This window comes from Hylaeus anthracinus, unplaced genomic scaffold (genome assembly GCF_026225885.1).
Source record: "Hylaeus anthracinus isolate JK02 unplaced genomic scaffold, UHH_iyHylAnth1.0_haploid 0, whole genome shotgun sequence".
In the NCBI taxonomy this organism is placed as follows: Eukaryota; Metazoa; Arthropoda; class Insecta; order Hymenoptera; family Colletidae; genus Hylaeus; species Hylaeus anthracinus.
The window spans coordinates 18949326-18967047 of NW_026533254.1; the positions used below are offsets into that span (position 1 = coordinate 18949326).

General features: G+C 45.4%; 2 protein-coding genes across 22 annotated transcripts in view; one reads left to right on the top strand and one right to left on the bottom strand.

The window, feature by feature from the left end:
• LOC128885948 (RNA-binding protein Musashi homolog 2) overlaps positions 1–17722 on the top strand; it is a 61657-nt gene that overhangs the window by 30172 nt on the left and 13763 nt on the right. For 6 of the 13 annotated variants that reach the window (XM_054140428.1, XM_054140418.1, XM_054140456.1 and 3 more), the window contains one exon: positions 6290–6508. The exons of 5 other annotated variants lie outside the window; for them this stretch is intronic. The gene's annotated coding sequence lies outside the window, so the exon portion shown is untranslated. Of the gene's footprint in view, positions 1–4677; positions 4793–6289; positions 6509–17722 lie in introns of those variants that run through there. 2 more of the 13 variants (XM_054140435.1, XM_054140438.1) reach the window with 2 other exon arrangements.
• LOC128886040 (uncharacterized) overlaps positions 670–17722 on the bottom strand; it is a 43468-nt gene continuing 26415 nt past the window's right edge. For 4 of the 9 annotated variants that reach the window (XM_054140594.1, XM_054140585.1, XM_054140569.1 and 1 more), the window contains one exon: positions 9623–10047. In XM_054140594.1, coding sequence (XP_053996569.1) covers positions 9754–10047 — 294 coding nt within the window. In that variant the 3' untranslated portion in view covers positions 9623–9753. Of the gene's footprint in view, positions 932–9622; positions 10048–17722 lie in introns of those variants that run through there. The other 5 variants (XR_008459727.1, XR_008459732.1, XM_054140602.1 and 2 more) reach the window with 4 other exon arrangements.

The following is a 17722-nucleotide window of genomic DNA, read 5'->3' on the forward strand; positions in this document are numbered from 1 at the left end:
TCTCTCTCTCTCTCTCTCTCTCTCTCTCTCTCTCTCTCTCTCTCTCTGTTGCTTTGCACAAACAACCACCTGGTTTCCGATTCCGACAACCTTCCATATGGGCTGCTTGCTACTTGTTAGTTTGCGGATAAATTACAGTTACCGATCGAGCAATTAATTTTCGGTCAGTCTGAAATGACAAGGGAATCGAGAGCCGGTTACATAATTTTCTACCGCCACGGTAAAATTGGATCAACGGTTTGTTAGTTAGTTTGTAGCCTCCATGTAGCTACGTGAAATTGTTAAGGTGGATAAAGAAATTACAATTCATCGATAATGATGTTGTTATTTGAAATAAAATGGTCGCGATCATCGAAAGCTCTTATCGTTTTGGAGATGGTCCAAGTTGCGAGCATCGAGAGGAACATTTTACGCGTGTAAAGTACACGATCGTTCCTAGTCTCCGCTTACCGAGTGCTGGAAATTATCCAGAACTAATTCAAAGTATGTAATGTACGTTATCCTGTTGATAGCGAGGTCGTGGATTGCGTTCCGCGCATTCTCGTTAATCGTTGCAAAATTATCTGGTTATTAGCAACTACGTTTACGCGTTGCGTCCAAACGATTTATCTCATCTATGGAATATCGATATCGACGCGGCACGCTCGATCTGGTACATACAGGTATATCTGGGGTTAATTTATCGACGAGTACTTGATTATTTCGTTCGAATACAGACAATTTGATTAATCGTTTATATTTTAGGAAAGTATAGCGAAGGTCCCATCTTTAGAGCTTTTTCATACGCCTCCTCCATGTTAGGAGGGGCAGTCTCGTCTTCGCCTATATCGTCCGTCTCATTCCCATTAGCGTCCAGCATTGGCTCGTTTCTCATTAGTCTGTACCGATTGTCCAAGTGAATCGCTGGTTTCCATTCTTGCATTTTCACTAACTGAAAACAAACAAGATATTTAATCGAAATTTAATCTCTCCTACTCGGTAGTTTTGTGCAATGCGCAAGTTATTAAACAAATCGTTTAATAACGTTATAGTCGAATATAGGTTTGCAAACATTTCATGGCGTGTGTGGTCACCGAATGGTAGCAGCAAAGCGTCGGGAACGAGAACCGTAGGAATTCACCGAGTACCGTTGATGTAACGCGAGCGACGCATTCGGAAATTACCGCATCGCGTACGTAAAAGAAAGAACCTTTCCTCATCCGAGGCTGTAAGAGTTTTTCGGTAAAGAGATGTCTCGTCTCGTCTCGTCTCGTCTCGTTCCGGTCGTGCATCAGCTATCGGATACAAGTCAACGTCAAACAGCGCGACGTTGCTGAAAATCCGCACCGCGTTGCTACCAATAAGCTGCTTACCTCGCAAACAACCACCCACTCCCTTCGGCCTTTCTGTAAACCCTCATTCAACCCTGCTAGAAACTTTGTCGTTTCTATTGCCAATGTTAAAGGGAAGCCCGCGTTTCGCGATCATTCGAATCGAATGATCCAAATGATGAATTTTCTTCATTTCCTTTCTTTTCGTTTCTTTTTGCGAAAGAAACCAGTACAAGTTTCAACAGCTACCAATATATCATATCTTTTGAAAAGCTAATCCGATGAAATTCTCCGACACGAGCGATACAACTAATCAAACATTTCCAATACGTTGCCGGTCGTCTGAATTGCCACCGATTTTATATTTTCCAAAAGATGAAACAGCATTTGAAAACGCGTAAGAGATGAGGTGGTGGAGTCGACGCTGCCTGAAAATCAAATTACCTTGTTAGAAGCCGCAAAGCGGACAGAGGGAGAGAGAAAAAGCGAGAGCTGGAGGGTTGAGCGAGTGGAGGGAGAGGAGCGAAGGAAGCCTTTGGAAACTTGCCTCGTAAGCCAAATACCTGACCCGAATTCGCAGGTCTTCCTTGGTCATTTACGACGGACCCTTTTTCTATTTCGTATGGTTTCCGAAGAACGCATAGTATACCAAGTCGACTGAATAGCTCCGATTCGACTGTAAATTTGTTCGTAAACAAAGAAACCTTATCGAGGCTCGATAGGGTGCGAGTACCGAGGCTCGCGTTCAACAGAGGATTAAACGAGACAAGCATCGAAAGAATTTTTCTTTGCAAGAGCACGCAGTTCCGAGTCGTTTTCGCGAAATTATCAATAAATCTTGGCATGATAGGCGTAAACTTGTCAAAAAGACTCTTGTATTGGGAAAAGTTGTAACGACGCTGTTCATAGAGTTTCGTTTATTCTCAACTCTCTATACTCTATACATTCCCCATTCCCTAGTCATCGAAACAATTTGACGGATGTCTTTTCGGATGTATTTCGTGCACATTTCGCAGACTTACTGTCTGCCTGTACGGTGTATTGATTTTACAGAGGATGATTGTTGAGGCGAGTTTCCCGACACCTGGCACAGATGGCGACACCTTACGGGCTGCCATCTCTTTGCAAAGTTTACGAAAACCTGTTGTTTCTCTCTTGACGTGTCTCCTCCCCTATCCGATCGCCTCATTCCTTCTATTTGTAAACTTGCAATAGCAATCATTTCTGATGACGTTTCGTTTATTTCTACTACTGGATTCGGTCTCGTTCGCTGTTAGTCGCGCGACGATCTTCCGATGCTATAGAAAAGTTGGTCGAGTCGTTTTGTCACCGATACGTTTTTAAGCGGATTGGTTCCATTCCATCGTTTTTTTGAAAGAAAAATTGTACCCACGAGTCTGTCGACTTGCCAGAAGATCGACAAGCAACGATGGCGAGAGGAATTTTCTGTCGTAATGTTGGAAGCTTTTAGGAACGTGTCTAATACGGTATAACTCTGCAAACGTTGTCAACAACTAGAATCACGTTTCACGCTAAAATTTCCTATACAAAACGACGAGAGACAAGTTTCGGAATGAATTACGATACATGTACCAACAACGTTTAACTTGTCTTGTACCAGAAACAAAGGATAAATGTTAGGAATCCTGAGAGAACCGTAAAATCAATTGCTTCGACGATCCTTCGACGTACCTTCCAGGATCATCGTCTCGCATTCGTTCAAGATGGCAGAAGGAGAACCAACGGAGGCGGTTAGAAGTGAAATCTGAAGGAAACATTCCGAAAATCAATAATCATTCGCTCGAATCTCTTGGCAAGTTGTGTGGTCATCCTCTAAAGTGGAAATTTGAGAAAGTTGAAAACGAACGGACCACTAGAAAGATGCATTCGTATCCCATCGAAAAATACATTGATTCGAATCGCGCTGGTAGCCGATTATGCCGCGGTACACGGCACACCGAGGTTATTGACCAGGAAGATAGGTTCGTCGTCGGGGGTTGTTGGCGCGGGGAGGTGTTGGCATTCGGCGTCGGCGTCGGCGTCGGCGTCGGCGTCGGTGGCGGTGGCGGTGGCGACGACGACGACGACGACGACGACGCAGCCTCGAACAAGGCAAGGCAGGGGTAGAAATGGAGTTTGCTCTCTCAAGAGCAGCCGAGGGTGGGATTCCCGTTTTCCGACACCGAAAGAGGGGAAGTTTGCTACAAGTCTTGGATACTGTGTCCGTAGTAGGATCTCGCGCGGCGTGGCTAGCCAAGCCGTGGACCTGCACCACCATGGCGATTCCATGTAGCCCCGCGTACAGTCGATAAAAGGATTGCAGACAAATTATTAACTTGAACAAATTGCGAGAAAAACTGTGATATTCGCTGAATATATACATAATATAAAAGAAATCGGTAGATATATCGAACGCGAAAGAATCGGTATTCGATTGAAACATTGACATTGTCGATTCCCTCGTAGGGCCTCGGAAAAATCGTGATGTAGAGTACCAACATACAGATACGTTGCGCGCAGATCGGTAGTGACGGCACGTGTTTGTTAATTCGCGATAAAAGGAGCGAATTGGTTTCTTCGAATTAGTCGAGTTACGGGGAAACTGTGCTTTTTCCACGTTGTTTGACAACCGATTCAACCAGTCCAATTAGCATTCCGTTTGCTGTACGCGCCCAGGCATTTCGAACACCGAAACAACCGCACGGTTCTTGTTCGATTAATTGCTCCGCGCTCTAACGATATACTCGATTAATTCGACTAATTACTTGGTGCTAAGGTAACGCCAGCCACCAGTCAACTACTCGTTTCGTCTATGATCGCTACCTTTCGTTAAATTCTGGCCGTACTAGTAGATTAGCAGGTTCATGTACGTTGTACGCGATTGTCTTTGATAGTTAAACTCTATCAAGAAGACTACTACCCAACATACGTTTAGCCGATATCTCTTTTTACCAATTATCCGTAACGTTTTAACAAGAGGTCCCAGCGGAAATTGATGGTAGATATCTATAGCGGGTGGTTGTCTAGCCTTATCGTTTTCAAGTTTACGCACTTGCCGTTTGTTACTTTACTTTGCTCGCTTCGGTGTGTGCTCTACGCGGAATAAAATTTAATTACCTTGTCGAATGAATCGGTATAATCTATCCGTGCTCTTTCTACTTCCGTCTACATATCCGGCACAACGGTTTGTTTCCCATTTGGTCATTTTCTCGATGCTAGAAAATCTCTTTAAGAGAGAGAACCAACCGCGAAACAAATCCATGAAATGAGATTCAAATGCTTTTTCGAACAACGAGTCAACCGATCACGACCCTGACATTTAACCCTTATATTTCGTATGTATAAATGGCGTTACGATTCGAATTAGTAGCTGGAAATCCTTTATTTGCCTAACAACAACAACAACAACAACAACAACAACAACGGCTCCGACGATCCAAGCCACCATGTAAAATCGCTGTTTGTAGTCTCTCTATATACTTGTACGTATAAATATGTATATCGCTTGTAGTTTACATATTATTCGTTTTAATCTGCGAATCCTAATTGGTAACTTAGCGTGACGAACATCGTGTCTGGTAGTGTGCAGATTTGTGATAGAGAACATTTTTTTCGCTTTTAGGTACACGTGAACCATTTCACTCGAAATCGATCAGTTTTTCGAGCGATACTTTGGAATTTGCATAAATTTGGATACGTTGAAGTCTTTAGTTGAATTTCTTCGCAGTATCTCGAAGCGACATGGAAACGGAATTTTTCCAATCGTAAAATTGATTTTACAGCTGTTGAATATAAAGGTGCTAACCTTTTGCGATAAATTATAACTGTTGAACTGGCAAGAATTTTTCAAGCGAAGAACCATCGGTTTCCAGAATTTTTAACGATACCTCGATATTCGATATATGGGTTTAAGCGTCGGCGTCGGCGTCGGCGTCGGCGTCGACGTCGCATCGAGGACTCCAACGTGTCCGGGTTTGGACAGAATCCGAATTGTTACTCCAAAGGATGTCCGATTTCGCATGAAACGACCCATTTATACATATACGTATACATGTATAGGATGTACCCTAGCTTGTGGGTTCAACATCGGCAATCGATCGAGGACAAGAGATGACGAAATAATAGTAACGTATAAACGTGTGCCCTATTGGAACCATCCCATGTTGTTTCCCGACAAGCAACAATCATTTTTCGTTTCTTTCGTTCCAACAATTTAGCCGCCCGGTATAAAAGTGACGTGGGCTCGTTTTATTTGTTGTTTGGCGGTGTAATAAATTTTACATTGTTTTTGTAGTCTTGATCGGCTGCTCAAACGGGGTTGCCACGTGTTAAGGTACATCCAAAATGGATTATTACATTTATAAATTAGAGCGATTGTTTTTCTTTTCTTTTCTTTTTATTTCTTTTTTCATTAATTCAGCGCCATATATTATCTAGTGTCTTGGATCTATATATACATTTTGGGTATATATCAACTAAATTATTATTATTATTATTATTAGTATTAGTATTAGTGTTAGTATTAGTATTATTCGTCGTTAGATACATGTATATATATATGTATAATGTCATCCATCACATTTTTTCCAACACTGCTCTTCACCAAGTGAATGTTTGTCTTCTAATTTGTATTGTCGTGCCACCGATAACCGTAGACATGATCGTGCCTTGATAACAAGATCGATACGATCGAGTAACACATGCCCAGATCCCATGGTTAGCAGTGTTAGTCTTACCGACCAGTCGAACGATATTGGCGTTCCCTAGCGGCTCGTGAGACCGCGAAAAATCCGCAAATCCTCCACCGACTATCGGATCCCCGTTCTTTCGACTGATTTATCTCTCCTGTCTGGCGCCATCTCGGTCGCCCACCTTGGTCCAGTATATACTTGTCCTCTCAAGTTCTTTTTTCTCCTCCCCGAATCATCGAGTCTTTATGTTTCATTCGAAACGAAAACAAGCATCGACGATTTTCACAGGCTTTCCACGTTCCTTGTTGGCGGCGAGGAGCAGAGGAAAAACAGGGAAATGAATTAAGAGAAACGCAGTCCAACGAGGAGTGCGTCGCGGTGCGGTGCGGTGCGGTGCGGTGCGGTGCGGTGCGGTGCGGTGCGGGGCGGGGCGGGTCACACAAGAGACACACCAAACGTTTTCAACCGAGAACTCCCTCTGTTGTGTCTGTTTTTGCAAGGATGCAGGTACGAAAGCTGGTCGCCAGGCTTGGTAAACCGACGCTGGACCATCAAGTGCGAGCGCGAACGATAAAGCAGAGGTGACCGCGGGATACGGTGTGCGTATTGTCTCTCGCGAGTCGATAATTATCAAAATCCTCTAGTTCGTTATCGTTCGAGTAAAGAGAGAAAGGCAGTAGAAAGGACAAGTTGCTTCGAAACATTCAACTTATTAGAAGCATGTATTCGGCAATATTCATTAACGATGATATACTTGCACTAGGCCAGTGAAATATTTCACTGAAATAGCGCGAATCTGCGATTCGATATAATTGAGAAACGACAGAGTACGATTCGTTGTTTCAGCCAACCACGTCGGACTGGAAACCAGTGTTATCGTTAAAAAACATGAGGTTCTGGAGATTCGAGTGTGTTTCTTGCGAATCGTCTCCTCGAGAAACATCCAAGATACTTGGTTGTCGTCCATGGATCGATTACAGATAATTCGTCTTTTTTTCGTGACGATCGAATATATCCTATTCACGACCAGAAATTAAATTTCACTGGCAAATTCTCAGCATCTTTTCGACTTTTCGTTTCTCATCCTTTCTCTGTTGCCTTTCTCTCCTCGTCTATCTACCGAACTACCACGAACGTAACGATTTATCGTACGAGATTGTAGCTCTCAAAAAAGAAAGGCTCTCGCGAAAATATCACGTTAAGAATTTCTTTTTAAAACAAAATTCTTGCGTCGCTTTTGAAAATTCCGTACCTATCCGCGTTTCTTGTCTGTTACAATAATCCATGGCATCTACATCGACACTTTACTTTACGCTTTATGCAGACTTGTTCGTTTCTTGGACGTTACTTTTCCTCAAAAGTAGTAAAGCACTACTACTTTTCAACGATATTTGTCAAACGATAGGGCGTTACGTCTGTGGGAAAATAATGCGCGTCGATTATAGTAATGAATTTTCCTTCTCCGTAATTCGAAATAGTTAACCGATGCGTTTTCTATCGAAACTTTATCCGACAGTTTACCAAGTTAAAGAGTGTAAATATTGTTCAACGTGTCGTAAATCGTATACGTAGCTATTAGCCTATTTGAACAAATCAAAGACTCGAATTGACGACAAAGAAGAAACAACTTCACGTCCGAGTTGCAGAAAAACACTGTCTATACACGAACAATGGTCTCTTTTCCGACGTTATTTTCTATTTCAGCAAACAAATACCGATACAAAATTTCGCTCGACTTTGTTCGACGGACGATCAAAGTTTTTCAAATAATCATGGGTTTCTCGTTAAAGGGTAAATTCGTTTGTTAATATTATGTTTTTCGACACAGTGACGTATCGGTCGCGAGCTAGTCGAATACGCATCGAGCATTGCTTTATCGTGGCTTGAACGCGAATTGACGTTAAGCTACCCCATCGATGAAACTCGTTCGTATCTTCTTGCCTGGTAACGAACGAACCGAACACGCGTCAACGCGATAAATCGAATCGATTCGATTCAAGTACAATTCCCGATAACCCGACAAGTTGCTTTCGAGTGTCTTTTTTTCTCGCTTTTTTCTCGAGCTGATTCAGAACCAGCCACGCCGCGAGGGCGACAAGTGCCTTCTTCGTGTAAAGAATAAAAGATTCGGTGGTCTGTTGGTTCGGCTTCTCTACGAGCGGAGCACGTTTCGAGAGACTCGAGAGGAGGAGAAGAAGATCGAGGGTGAATTGGGAGATGGACGTGATAGCGCGCGATTCGCGATCGAAAGAGAAGGGCCGTCACCTTGAGATTCACGATTGAACAGAACCTCCGCGTACAACTTTGAGAATATGGCGAATCATTTTCAGTCAGCCAGAGATAACGAGCAAAGTCGAGGATGTCTCGATGGTATCGAGACCAACTGGAACGAGTAATTATGAATCGTGGCATATAATCGTGCGGTGTATCACGATATGTGGATGCTCGCGTGCCTATGTTGGTTAGCAACGAGGAGGGGAGGGCTAGAGGGCCAGTAATGGGTCTGTGTTAAAGCAGATCGTGTGTTTCGGAAACTGATTGTCATAAGAAATAAAAGCTTGGTATAGTAGTTTATCTAAGATGAATTCGTAAATTGAAAAATGAATAATTTTTCACTACGCAATAATCGCCGATGAGTTAACGTTTCTCGTTATTAGACTTTTAATTTCGATCACAGGGGTTGCGATTCGCTATCGAACGATTCGCGTAAATCGATGCGTTGTTCGAGTCGCGTTTGATATTGACACGATACTACGTATGGATTAGGTCTGGGTTAGGTCGTACCGTTGTACGGTTGATACGGTAACATCGAGGATGTCGATAACGCAGCGTGTTCTCGGTATCGTAGGAATCTAGTTTACCGGCTAGCGGTAAAGTCATTCTCCCATTTGCACGTTTTACCTGTTGCCAAGGTGCGTTTATCCCCAACTAGAGTAATATTTGACAATAAAAGTTCATTTATCGATATATTCGATTCATTTCGAACAAGTATTTCGAAACGTTTGTTACGCTTTTGATTGTTGTTACTGGTTGTCGATACTGGTTCATCCAGTCTCTGTCTAAAATATAGTGGATCGTCAAACGAAAACGAGGAGTACGCGAAACGACCGCAGTCGTTGTCGCGGTTTTCGTCACCACCAGCTCTCTTTCTCTCTCTCTCTCTCTCTCTTGCGCGCGCGCGCGCTCCGCCTCTCTGTTGAATCTATTACGGGTAAAGGTGAAAGAACGGCCTGGCATCGACTTGGATACACCGATAACTTGTCGATCGAATGAATAACCTTGCCGGCAGAGTTTAGTGGATTATTTTTAGGCGAGGCCAGCGACCTGAATCGCGGAGTTTTCGCAGGATCGTAACGTGGCAGAGCGATTAATTAACGCAAACAGAGCCACGCCCGTCCCTAAGAGAAGTGGAAAGTTGGCGTCGCGCGAGTGCACGGATCGACAGCCCTGTGGGTTTGAGACGCGGCGACTCGAGTTGTACGATCTACCTTTTTTCGATATTTTCGAAAAAGCGCATCATTGTTGCTCGGATTAAACTTAACGAACAGGCTACTCTGGAATCGAGGCATCGATCGACGCGATTACTCTCGGTTTGCCGCGTTGAAACAAAAGAAAATCGATAGGAAATCCATAATACAATCTCAGAATTTCGAAAATCCTCGTTCGATAGCCCCTTTGTATCGGTGGATATCGATAGCTGGATCGAAAAATATGCATTTTTCGTGTTGAGAAAAGATTTTATTTTAGAAATATCATAGATGTAGTAGTAGTGGTAGCAGCAGCAGCAACAGTAGTAGTAGTCGCAGTAGTAGTAGTAGTAGTAGTAGTAGTAGTAGTAGTATAGTAGTGGTCGTCTCGCGAACGTGAAAATAATTGGTCTGTAGACTTGGAGGAGTGGAGCAGATTGTCGTCGTCGCCGTTGCTCGGGCAGATCGCATTCGAATCGTGGGCGCGTCCGTGTGACGTAGAGACGACGTGGTTGCCGCGAGTGGTTGTGGTTTAGGAGGGTATGATGTTTCCCATAGGGCATCTATCGAGGGCACCCCCTGTGGATTAATTGGAACCTCGCGTATTGATCCAATAACGTGAACGCCGGATACACAAACCGAGAGACAGAGAGAATTACGAGAAAGACAAGAATGGGTAGAAAGTAAAAAAAATTAGAAAGATCGTTTGCGCGAAACGATTCTCGATACGTTTTTATGTTTCACGATGAAATCATGATGTATCGAAGAATAGAATTTATATAACGAACATGTCGAATTCGATGAATATACATATGTATAATACAAGCAAGCGCAAAGCTTTTCGAGTATCGTGTGCGTGCATGCTGTATTCTCGCGTTGTAATATTAAAAAGATTAAGGTGAGGTTTAACCCTGCGGATTATCTTATAAAGGTCGACGCATCTCACGCAGTTAGGTGTCGCGTAAAGTGCACCTGTTGTGCGCTCAAACACCTGACGATAGCGGTGGGCAAACGCGCACGCGTCTTGACGCGCGCACACCTCGACGAACATTGAACCACCCTATCCAGCCTATCGCTCTTATGGACAACTTTCCGTGTAAAGCGTTTAGAAAAGAATTAATTTCATTAAATTTCGACGGCGACGAAGACGCGTTTCGCGTTAATTGTATGTACCTAGGCTCTAATTAAAACTAATATCGTTCAAATTAAAATAAATTGAATCGGCGCTCGGTCGTACTCCCTAATGGAAAATGTCAGCAACCGCGAGAGCATCTAAAGATGCGCACGCGCATGGGGTTGTTCCGTGACGCGTGACGTTTAACCCCTTCGATCATGGCACGGTATAATTATCTTAATGGTCGTTTACACGTGTAACTTGCAAACGAATCACCACAGTTCTCACCCTGACGAATATCGTTTCCTCGTGAAACTGTTTTTCGATTTTATCGGGTTGCCATTTTTTTTGGATCAATGGAGGCATTAAAGGTGTTGGACGATTCGCTATTCGCTATTGGAGTGCACATTTTTTCGATTTATTGAAATTTCAGTTGTAATGTCTCCTCTCGTATACCGATCTTTACATGCTTTCCGTTCAAACGTCCATAACCAATAATAGTTGTGCGTTGCCTTTCGAAACGAACCGAGTCGTTATCGCGGACGAAATATCCTAATTAAAGGATACGCAATCCGTAGCCGCGCGTGTGTGTGAATATGTGTGCATGTGTGCATTTCTATGACACGTTACGGGTAATGGTGCTCAACAGATATGCTCACGATTACGTGTATGCAGACGTTAATCTCACAATTTATAACAACGCGCAATGCATGCAGATTGTTCGTTGTTAACTGCCATCTGATCTTACTCGTTCACCGTTGCCGTTGGTATCCTTGGAACGCGAACGCTCCGTTCACGGAACACCGCCATCAATTGGAAAGACAATTGCGTACAATGAAAAATGCAAGCGACGAAACTTTTTCGCGACGCGATGTATCGTACGCTACGATCGTGGAAAAATCGATCGTGAACCGGCTCTGCGTCGACACATACAAACACGCTTATACATCGAATCGAGCCAAGTGTACAGACAATTTCCGGTATATATATATATTATATTATATATAGATACGGAAATATATTGTATATATAATACATGTGTTTAAAACGAATTTCTATCTAATCTCTAACAAGGTCTACGCAACAACGACATCTGCGCGCGGATGGTGTAATACTATAGCCTTCTACACATCTATGGGGTTCTCTTGTCTAAGGGGTCTCTCACGGGGATGAACGCGACGGAATCTTTTCTTCCTCTCGACGAGTCTCCGAGCTTCGGTCGTTCCTTTTGCTTTCGACGGATCGTCTGTTGGCTTTTCGCTTGCACAAACTTTACGCAGATTTCAGCAAAAGATGTGCCGCAGGTGCAGGTGTACGCACAGTCTTGGTCGCGACTAATCACCGTTGCCCGATAGGCGTACCCGCCTCCTCCTCTCCTTCTTACTCGTTCATCCACCACCTCTCTACCTTGCCCTTCTCTTCCGGTGTCGGGCGCGTCGCCACCTGGTGGCTGTGCCCTCTACCAATCCGTAGGAAGGTTAGATGATAACCCACCCCATCCATCCAGCAGCACCAGACCAGTACCACCACCATCGCCACCACCACTACCAACACCAACATCAACACCACTGTCACTACTACCGTCACTACCAGCACTGGCAACCACCGCTACTGCTACGTTGAGTCCACGTGCAGCTACGAGGGTAGAGCACAACCACCGATACTGAAATCATCGCCATCGCCACTACCACCACATCACCATCACCGCCGTCCGTGAAATCCGACTCCAACAGACGACGACGACGACCTCAAACCTCTCCTCTCTTTCGAATCGCAGACGTGCCGCGCCCGTTAATCCAACGGCTAATCGACAATTCTCACCGCGATGTCTCTGATGATATTTTGCCTCTTTTTCTATTCTACAATTCTCTCTTTATTCAAACTTGAATCGCGCTAGATACTTTGAGACTGATTCACTTTGCGATAGCTCGAGATTCGGATGTTTCGATATCGAATGAATGGGAATTTGCGAGAACAAGGTGCGAATGAAACGTGTCGGCAATCGACGAGTCCTTTCGTAATATTCAACCAAGTTGTCTTATCCGCTCGAGTACGACACGCGAATCGATGGACGAATGTTACGGTTTATTTTAACGAGAGCGTCGGAAATTGTTAGTAAATACCGAGGGCGATTTACCGAGAACAGAGAAGATGAACAGTTTGTTGCCAACATTCTTTCTACGAAACCAGATAAACATTGAAGAATTCGCTCGATCGATGTGGAATGAGACGTCTTTTGCTCGGAATCACCACGATCCGCTGATTTCTTTTACAATTAGTTCTCGAGTGTCCGATGTATCGCAGGAATCGGAGGAGTTGGTTTTTGAATGTAAAAGGTTAGTTTCGATTCTAGCGGCTATAGTTTAATTTTCGTTAAAACGCTATCAACGAGGTTTACCGCCGGCATATTCAGACGTATACGCCGCGTCGCGTCGCGTCGTTCCAACAACGATCGAACGTTGTGTCGTGACTAGTGGAAACTCTAATCGAAACTGGGGAAACCAAGCAACCTAGAAGGGGAGTTTACTAGAGATAGAGAGGGATGACTAGAGTGTAAGAGAAAGCCTATGATCGACCTAAACCCGGCGTTAACCTTTTCATCGACCCCGTTCGAGTTCTCCACTACCCCGTCGTGGCGCCGCTCTAATTCGGTAGACCGAGTCGCGCACGGAAACAAGACTGATTCATTATTCAGTAAATGACTGCAGATATTTGGCAATTGTAACGACAGAAGGAACCGTATGGCTATTCCGTGGATGTAGGCCACGTCGATTTCGACACAGTTCGATCGCGACGACGTTTCTGGAATTCTATTTAAATGCGTACGAAAACGTTGCTAATGGAATTACTTCGGGTAGATGGTTTCTATCATCGATGAAACGATGGAACGTTGACGAATCGACGTATTCTTGTTCTTCTTCGATAACAATTTGACACTACCAATGTACGTTTCGCGTTTACTTGAAAACATTGCGTCGCGATGCGTCGCGTCGCGCTGGCTGCGTAAGCAAAAAGGAGGAAAAAGAAAAGGAACGAAGCATCAACGACATCGTTAGAGATTTACGGCCATTTTGCGAAATCAGATAACGCGAACCGTGATTATATGTACGACTCTTTCCGTGATCCACTATGGGTAACAACAATGAGTTGTCAAGTTTCGGTAAAACGGAAGGTTTCTCTAAAAGCGAGAAACCGTGAGATCAAGCTTTTCTATACGAGGAAATGGCTTCCCGGATGGCGAAAAAGTAAGAAAATTTGTCGATCAACCATCGTGACCAGTGAGCAGCCGCACCTTCCGGTAGTTGGCTTATCGAGCAAAATCGTTGGTGGCATTCGCGCTGGTAAAAGTTAAGAGAGGGTTCGACCAGAGCTTTGTGCCTATCGAAACGAACTTTCGAGCAACCTTTGGATAATGTAAATGGCGAGGAATATTCACGATCGACCAATACTCTTCGACACCTGAAAACTAACTCTCTCTTATATTCTCTTCTCTTTCGCCGTAACCATTCTTTGAACGTGTACGCGTGTCACGAAGCACAGTTCAAGCGTGGAACACTTGCTTAACGTCTATTTCACTGAAGAATGTAGCAAGTAAGCACTGTATCGAGTCGAGTCGAATCGAATAAAGTAGAGTAGGCAAGAGTAGGCAAGAGTAGAGTAGAGTAGAGTAGAGTAGAGTAGAGTAGAGTAGAGTAGAGCAGACTAGAGTAGAGTCGAGATCCCTTCGGCGAGGGCCACGAGACGAGGACAATGTCCCATCACACCAGTAACTTTTTAAAGGCGTACTGCTGTGACAAGACAATATCCCCGGCAAGCGTCCAAGATTGCGTGTCCAAGTAGTCGAGTGATCGGATTGTGGCAGCGTGTTTGCCTCGTCATCGTTGAAATCTCCTCGATGTACGCGAGTGAAATACTCGTCTCTTCGAGATATATCGATGTCCCCGTAATCAGACAAGATATTCTCCGAAGGAGTGGATATTTTGTCGCGTTGTTTCGCGATACGCGATTTTTCTGCACGGCGGCGGTTCGACTTGGTGTCGGCAACGCAAGCAGAGTGAAGAGCGGTGGTGGCTTCGAGGTGACCCTTGCAAAGGCGGTATCGCACGGTCGAACGTCCCGACGGCACTGCGTCGCTCGGTGTCGGCGCCGTTTCCGCACCCTCCTCCTCCCCCATCGAAGCAGAGGGAGGTTCGATTCTCCTCCAGGTTCGGAGAGTACCCTCTCCTCGGTTCCTCGAGCCCCACGACGAGGGTGAAAGGGTGTCCAGTGCGCGCGCCTAGCCGCGCATGTTCCGCGTGCGAGAGAGCTAGGCCTCGAGGGAGACTCGGCACGACGAAGAGAAACGAGGGAGCGTGGCTAGGCTGAAGAAGGGCGGAAGAGAAAGGGAGGAAAGTAACCCTCGACGTTGCCGAGGGCCAGCAGGACTGCGCTGCTGTTGCTGGTGTTGGTGCTGCTGGTGCTGCTGGTGCTGGTGCTGCTGCTGCTGCTGGTGCTGGTGCTGCTGCTGGTGGTGGTGGTGGTGGTGGTGCTGCTGCTGCTGCTGCTGCTGCTGCTGCCACCACCTCCACCGCCATCGCCACCGCCAACGATGTCGCTGCCGGCAGCACAAGGTGTCTACCGATACCGAGAATACTGGAATCGTTTTCGCGGACGGTTTTTTCTTTGCTTGGTCTCGTTTAGCTCCCGTTATCTTCGCCTCGTGCCGCTTCTCGTTTCTTTGCGCATCAAAAACGATCGAGGTACGACGAAACCGTAGGTGTGACGCAAACTGAAGGGTGACACATTGTCGAGGTCGTTGAAACTCGAATGACGCGCTTTCCAAGAATTTATGCCAGGAGTAGCTATGGATAAGCACAGTCTCCAACATTTTCTCAAGCTGATCAAACTATCGAAATTTTAGTTTCCGATAATTATTTGTATCGATCTCTGACGAGTTTTTGAATGATTCCAAGTTCTTCCATTGTATCGCTGTAAACTAATCGTACAATGTTCTTTCTCCCCCGTTGTAATCTCGCGGACGACAATATATAAGTTTTGTCGATATTTTGTATAGCATACGCTAGATCGTTGGAGTAATTTTGCTCGAACCGCTCGCGCTGGTCCAAATAAGAAAAAATATTATTCCTTAATTAAATTGAATCCTCTTGATTCGAATGGAACGCGATGTAAACATGTATTGTGTCGAGAATAGAATGATCGCAGAGTAAAATAATTACGTAATATCAATTGAATAAATTGGTTGTCGGGTGTTGCGCAACATGGGTGCAGTATCGGGCTAGTCTGTAGTCTGACGAGTATTAAAACTGGATCGGTGGTCAGCGATCGTCTCTCTGCGAGCGAGGGAAATTCCAAGAGTCGCGCGAAGCGACTCGAAGGGACCGCGAATCTTCTCGTCGACGAACCGTACAGACAAGGAGACCTGGATAAAGGTCGGCCAAGGTATCGCGTGACCAGCTCGAAATTTACAAATAGCTTCCGCTTTTCGATTGCGGATCTTTCGAGGGATCACCGAGCGAAATGGGCGGCAGCTATCTAATTGTAAGCGATGCTGACGTCGACTCAATGCAACCAAGTTGGCACAGTTGTGGATTAATTTCTTGCGGAATTTCGAAAAAGGAATTGTTCGGCGTTGAAGAAGATGGTGATTGGTGACGCAACCTGAAAGGAGACGCGTTGAAGAAAATGCCGGCTAACGTGGTAAAGCGATAACAGTAGCAATAGCAGCGGCAACAGCAGCAGCAGCAGCAGCAGCAGCAGCAGAGAGAGAGAGAGAGAGAGAGAGAGAGAGAAGCGAGTTTAAGCAGAAATTCGCCTGCGAAAGCGAAAAAGAGCGTCGCATCTATCGGATAGACGTTCCGCAGGGGCGGAACGTTGCAAAAGGGATCGTGCGACAAGTCGGAGAGGGAGGAACGGAGGGGCGTATTGATCCACCAGCTGCGCGTTCTCTCACCCTTCACCTCCGCTATTCTACCCACCTTTGCCTCTGCCACCCCCGCTAGCCGACTCCCCGAACGGCTCTCGGCCCGTTTCGCTTTTACTCGCTCTTTCCCTCGTCTCTAGCTGCTTTTCCTTTTCCACCTTGGCCGATATCGCTATAGCGATAGGAACGATGCCCTCGCGAGTTGTGCCGATGCGATGCGATGCGATGCGATGCGATGCGATGCAATGCGATGCGATGCGATGCGATGCGATGCGATGCGATGCGATGCGATGCGATGTCCACGAATATTTTGGTTGAACGAACGGGGCGCAGCCTCCACTCTATACCAAACACCCGATAAGACGTATCGGTAACTGAAATTCTGACTCGTTCGAATATCCTTCCACTTAATGATTCTTGCTTTACATTGCATTTGTATTTACATTTGCTTACACGAGTGCCTTTCTCGCTGCTTAATTTTCTGATAGTCGCATCAGCGATGCCGATAGTCTGTTTCTGTTCTAGCTCGGGTACCTCAGGATTGCCAAACCCGTACTGTAGCTACAATCGAACATAGCTACAGCCCCTGAGAGCGTCCAAGAGCGATCATCTCGAATTAATCCCATCGCTAGTCTGTCATCCTTGTTATCGTTCTTCCTTTCGCCTTTGTTTCCGTAGTCCTTCGTACAACGTGGAGCATTACAAAGCTTCTTTCCTCTGTTGCGCCGAGCTCCGGGTCTCGCTTTCTCCTCAGGGGCGTAGTACGCGTGCACGCAAACACCCCTTCTCTTTGTTTCCCTCTACCCTGGGGACCTTTCGCTATAGGGTGCACCGAATCGAACCGAATCGAATCGAATCGAATCGAATCGAATCGAATCGAATCGAATCGAATCGAATCGAATCGAACCGAACCGAACCGAACCGAGCCGAGCCGAGCCGAGCCGAGCTGAGCTAAGCAGATCTCTGCACCCCGAACATCCCCGTCGAATCCATGTGTGTTCTGTTCGCGTTCCTCGCAGCGATGGAACCGAATCGGAGTAACATCACGCTTCTCCGCCACCCTCCCCTTTTCTCCGGTGAATGTACGCTGTTCCTCGCGGATCCTGGACCAAAAACCAACCAGTGTAGATCGCACGAGTTCGTTGAACTGATCGCTCGATTGAAATTCTCTGAGCTTGTTTTGATCGCTTCGAATTATATACGCCAGAGAATCAATCGAC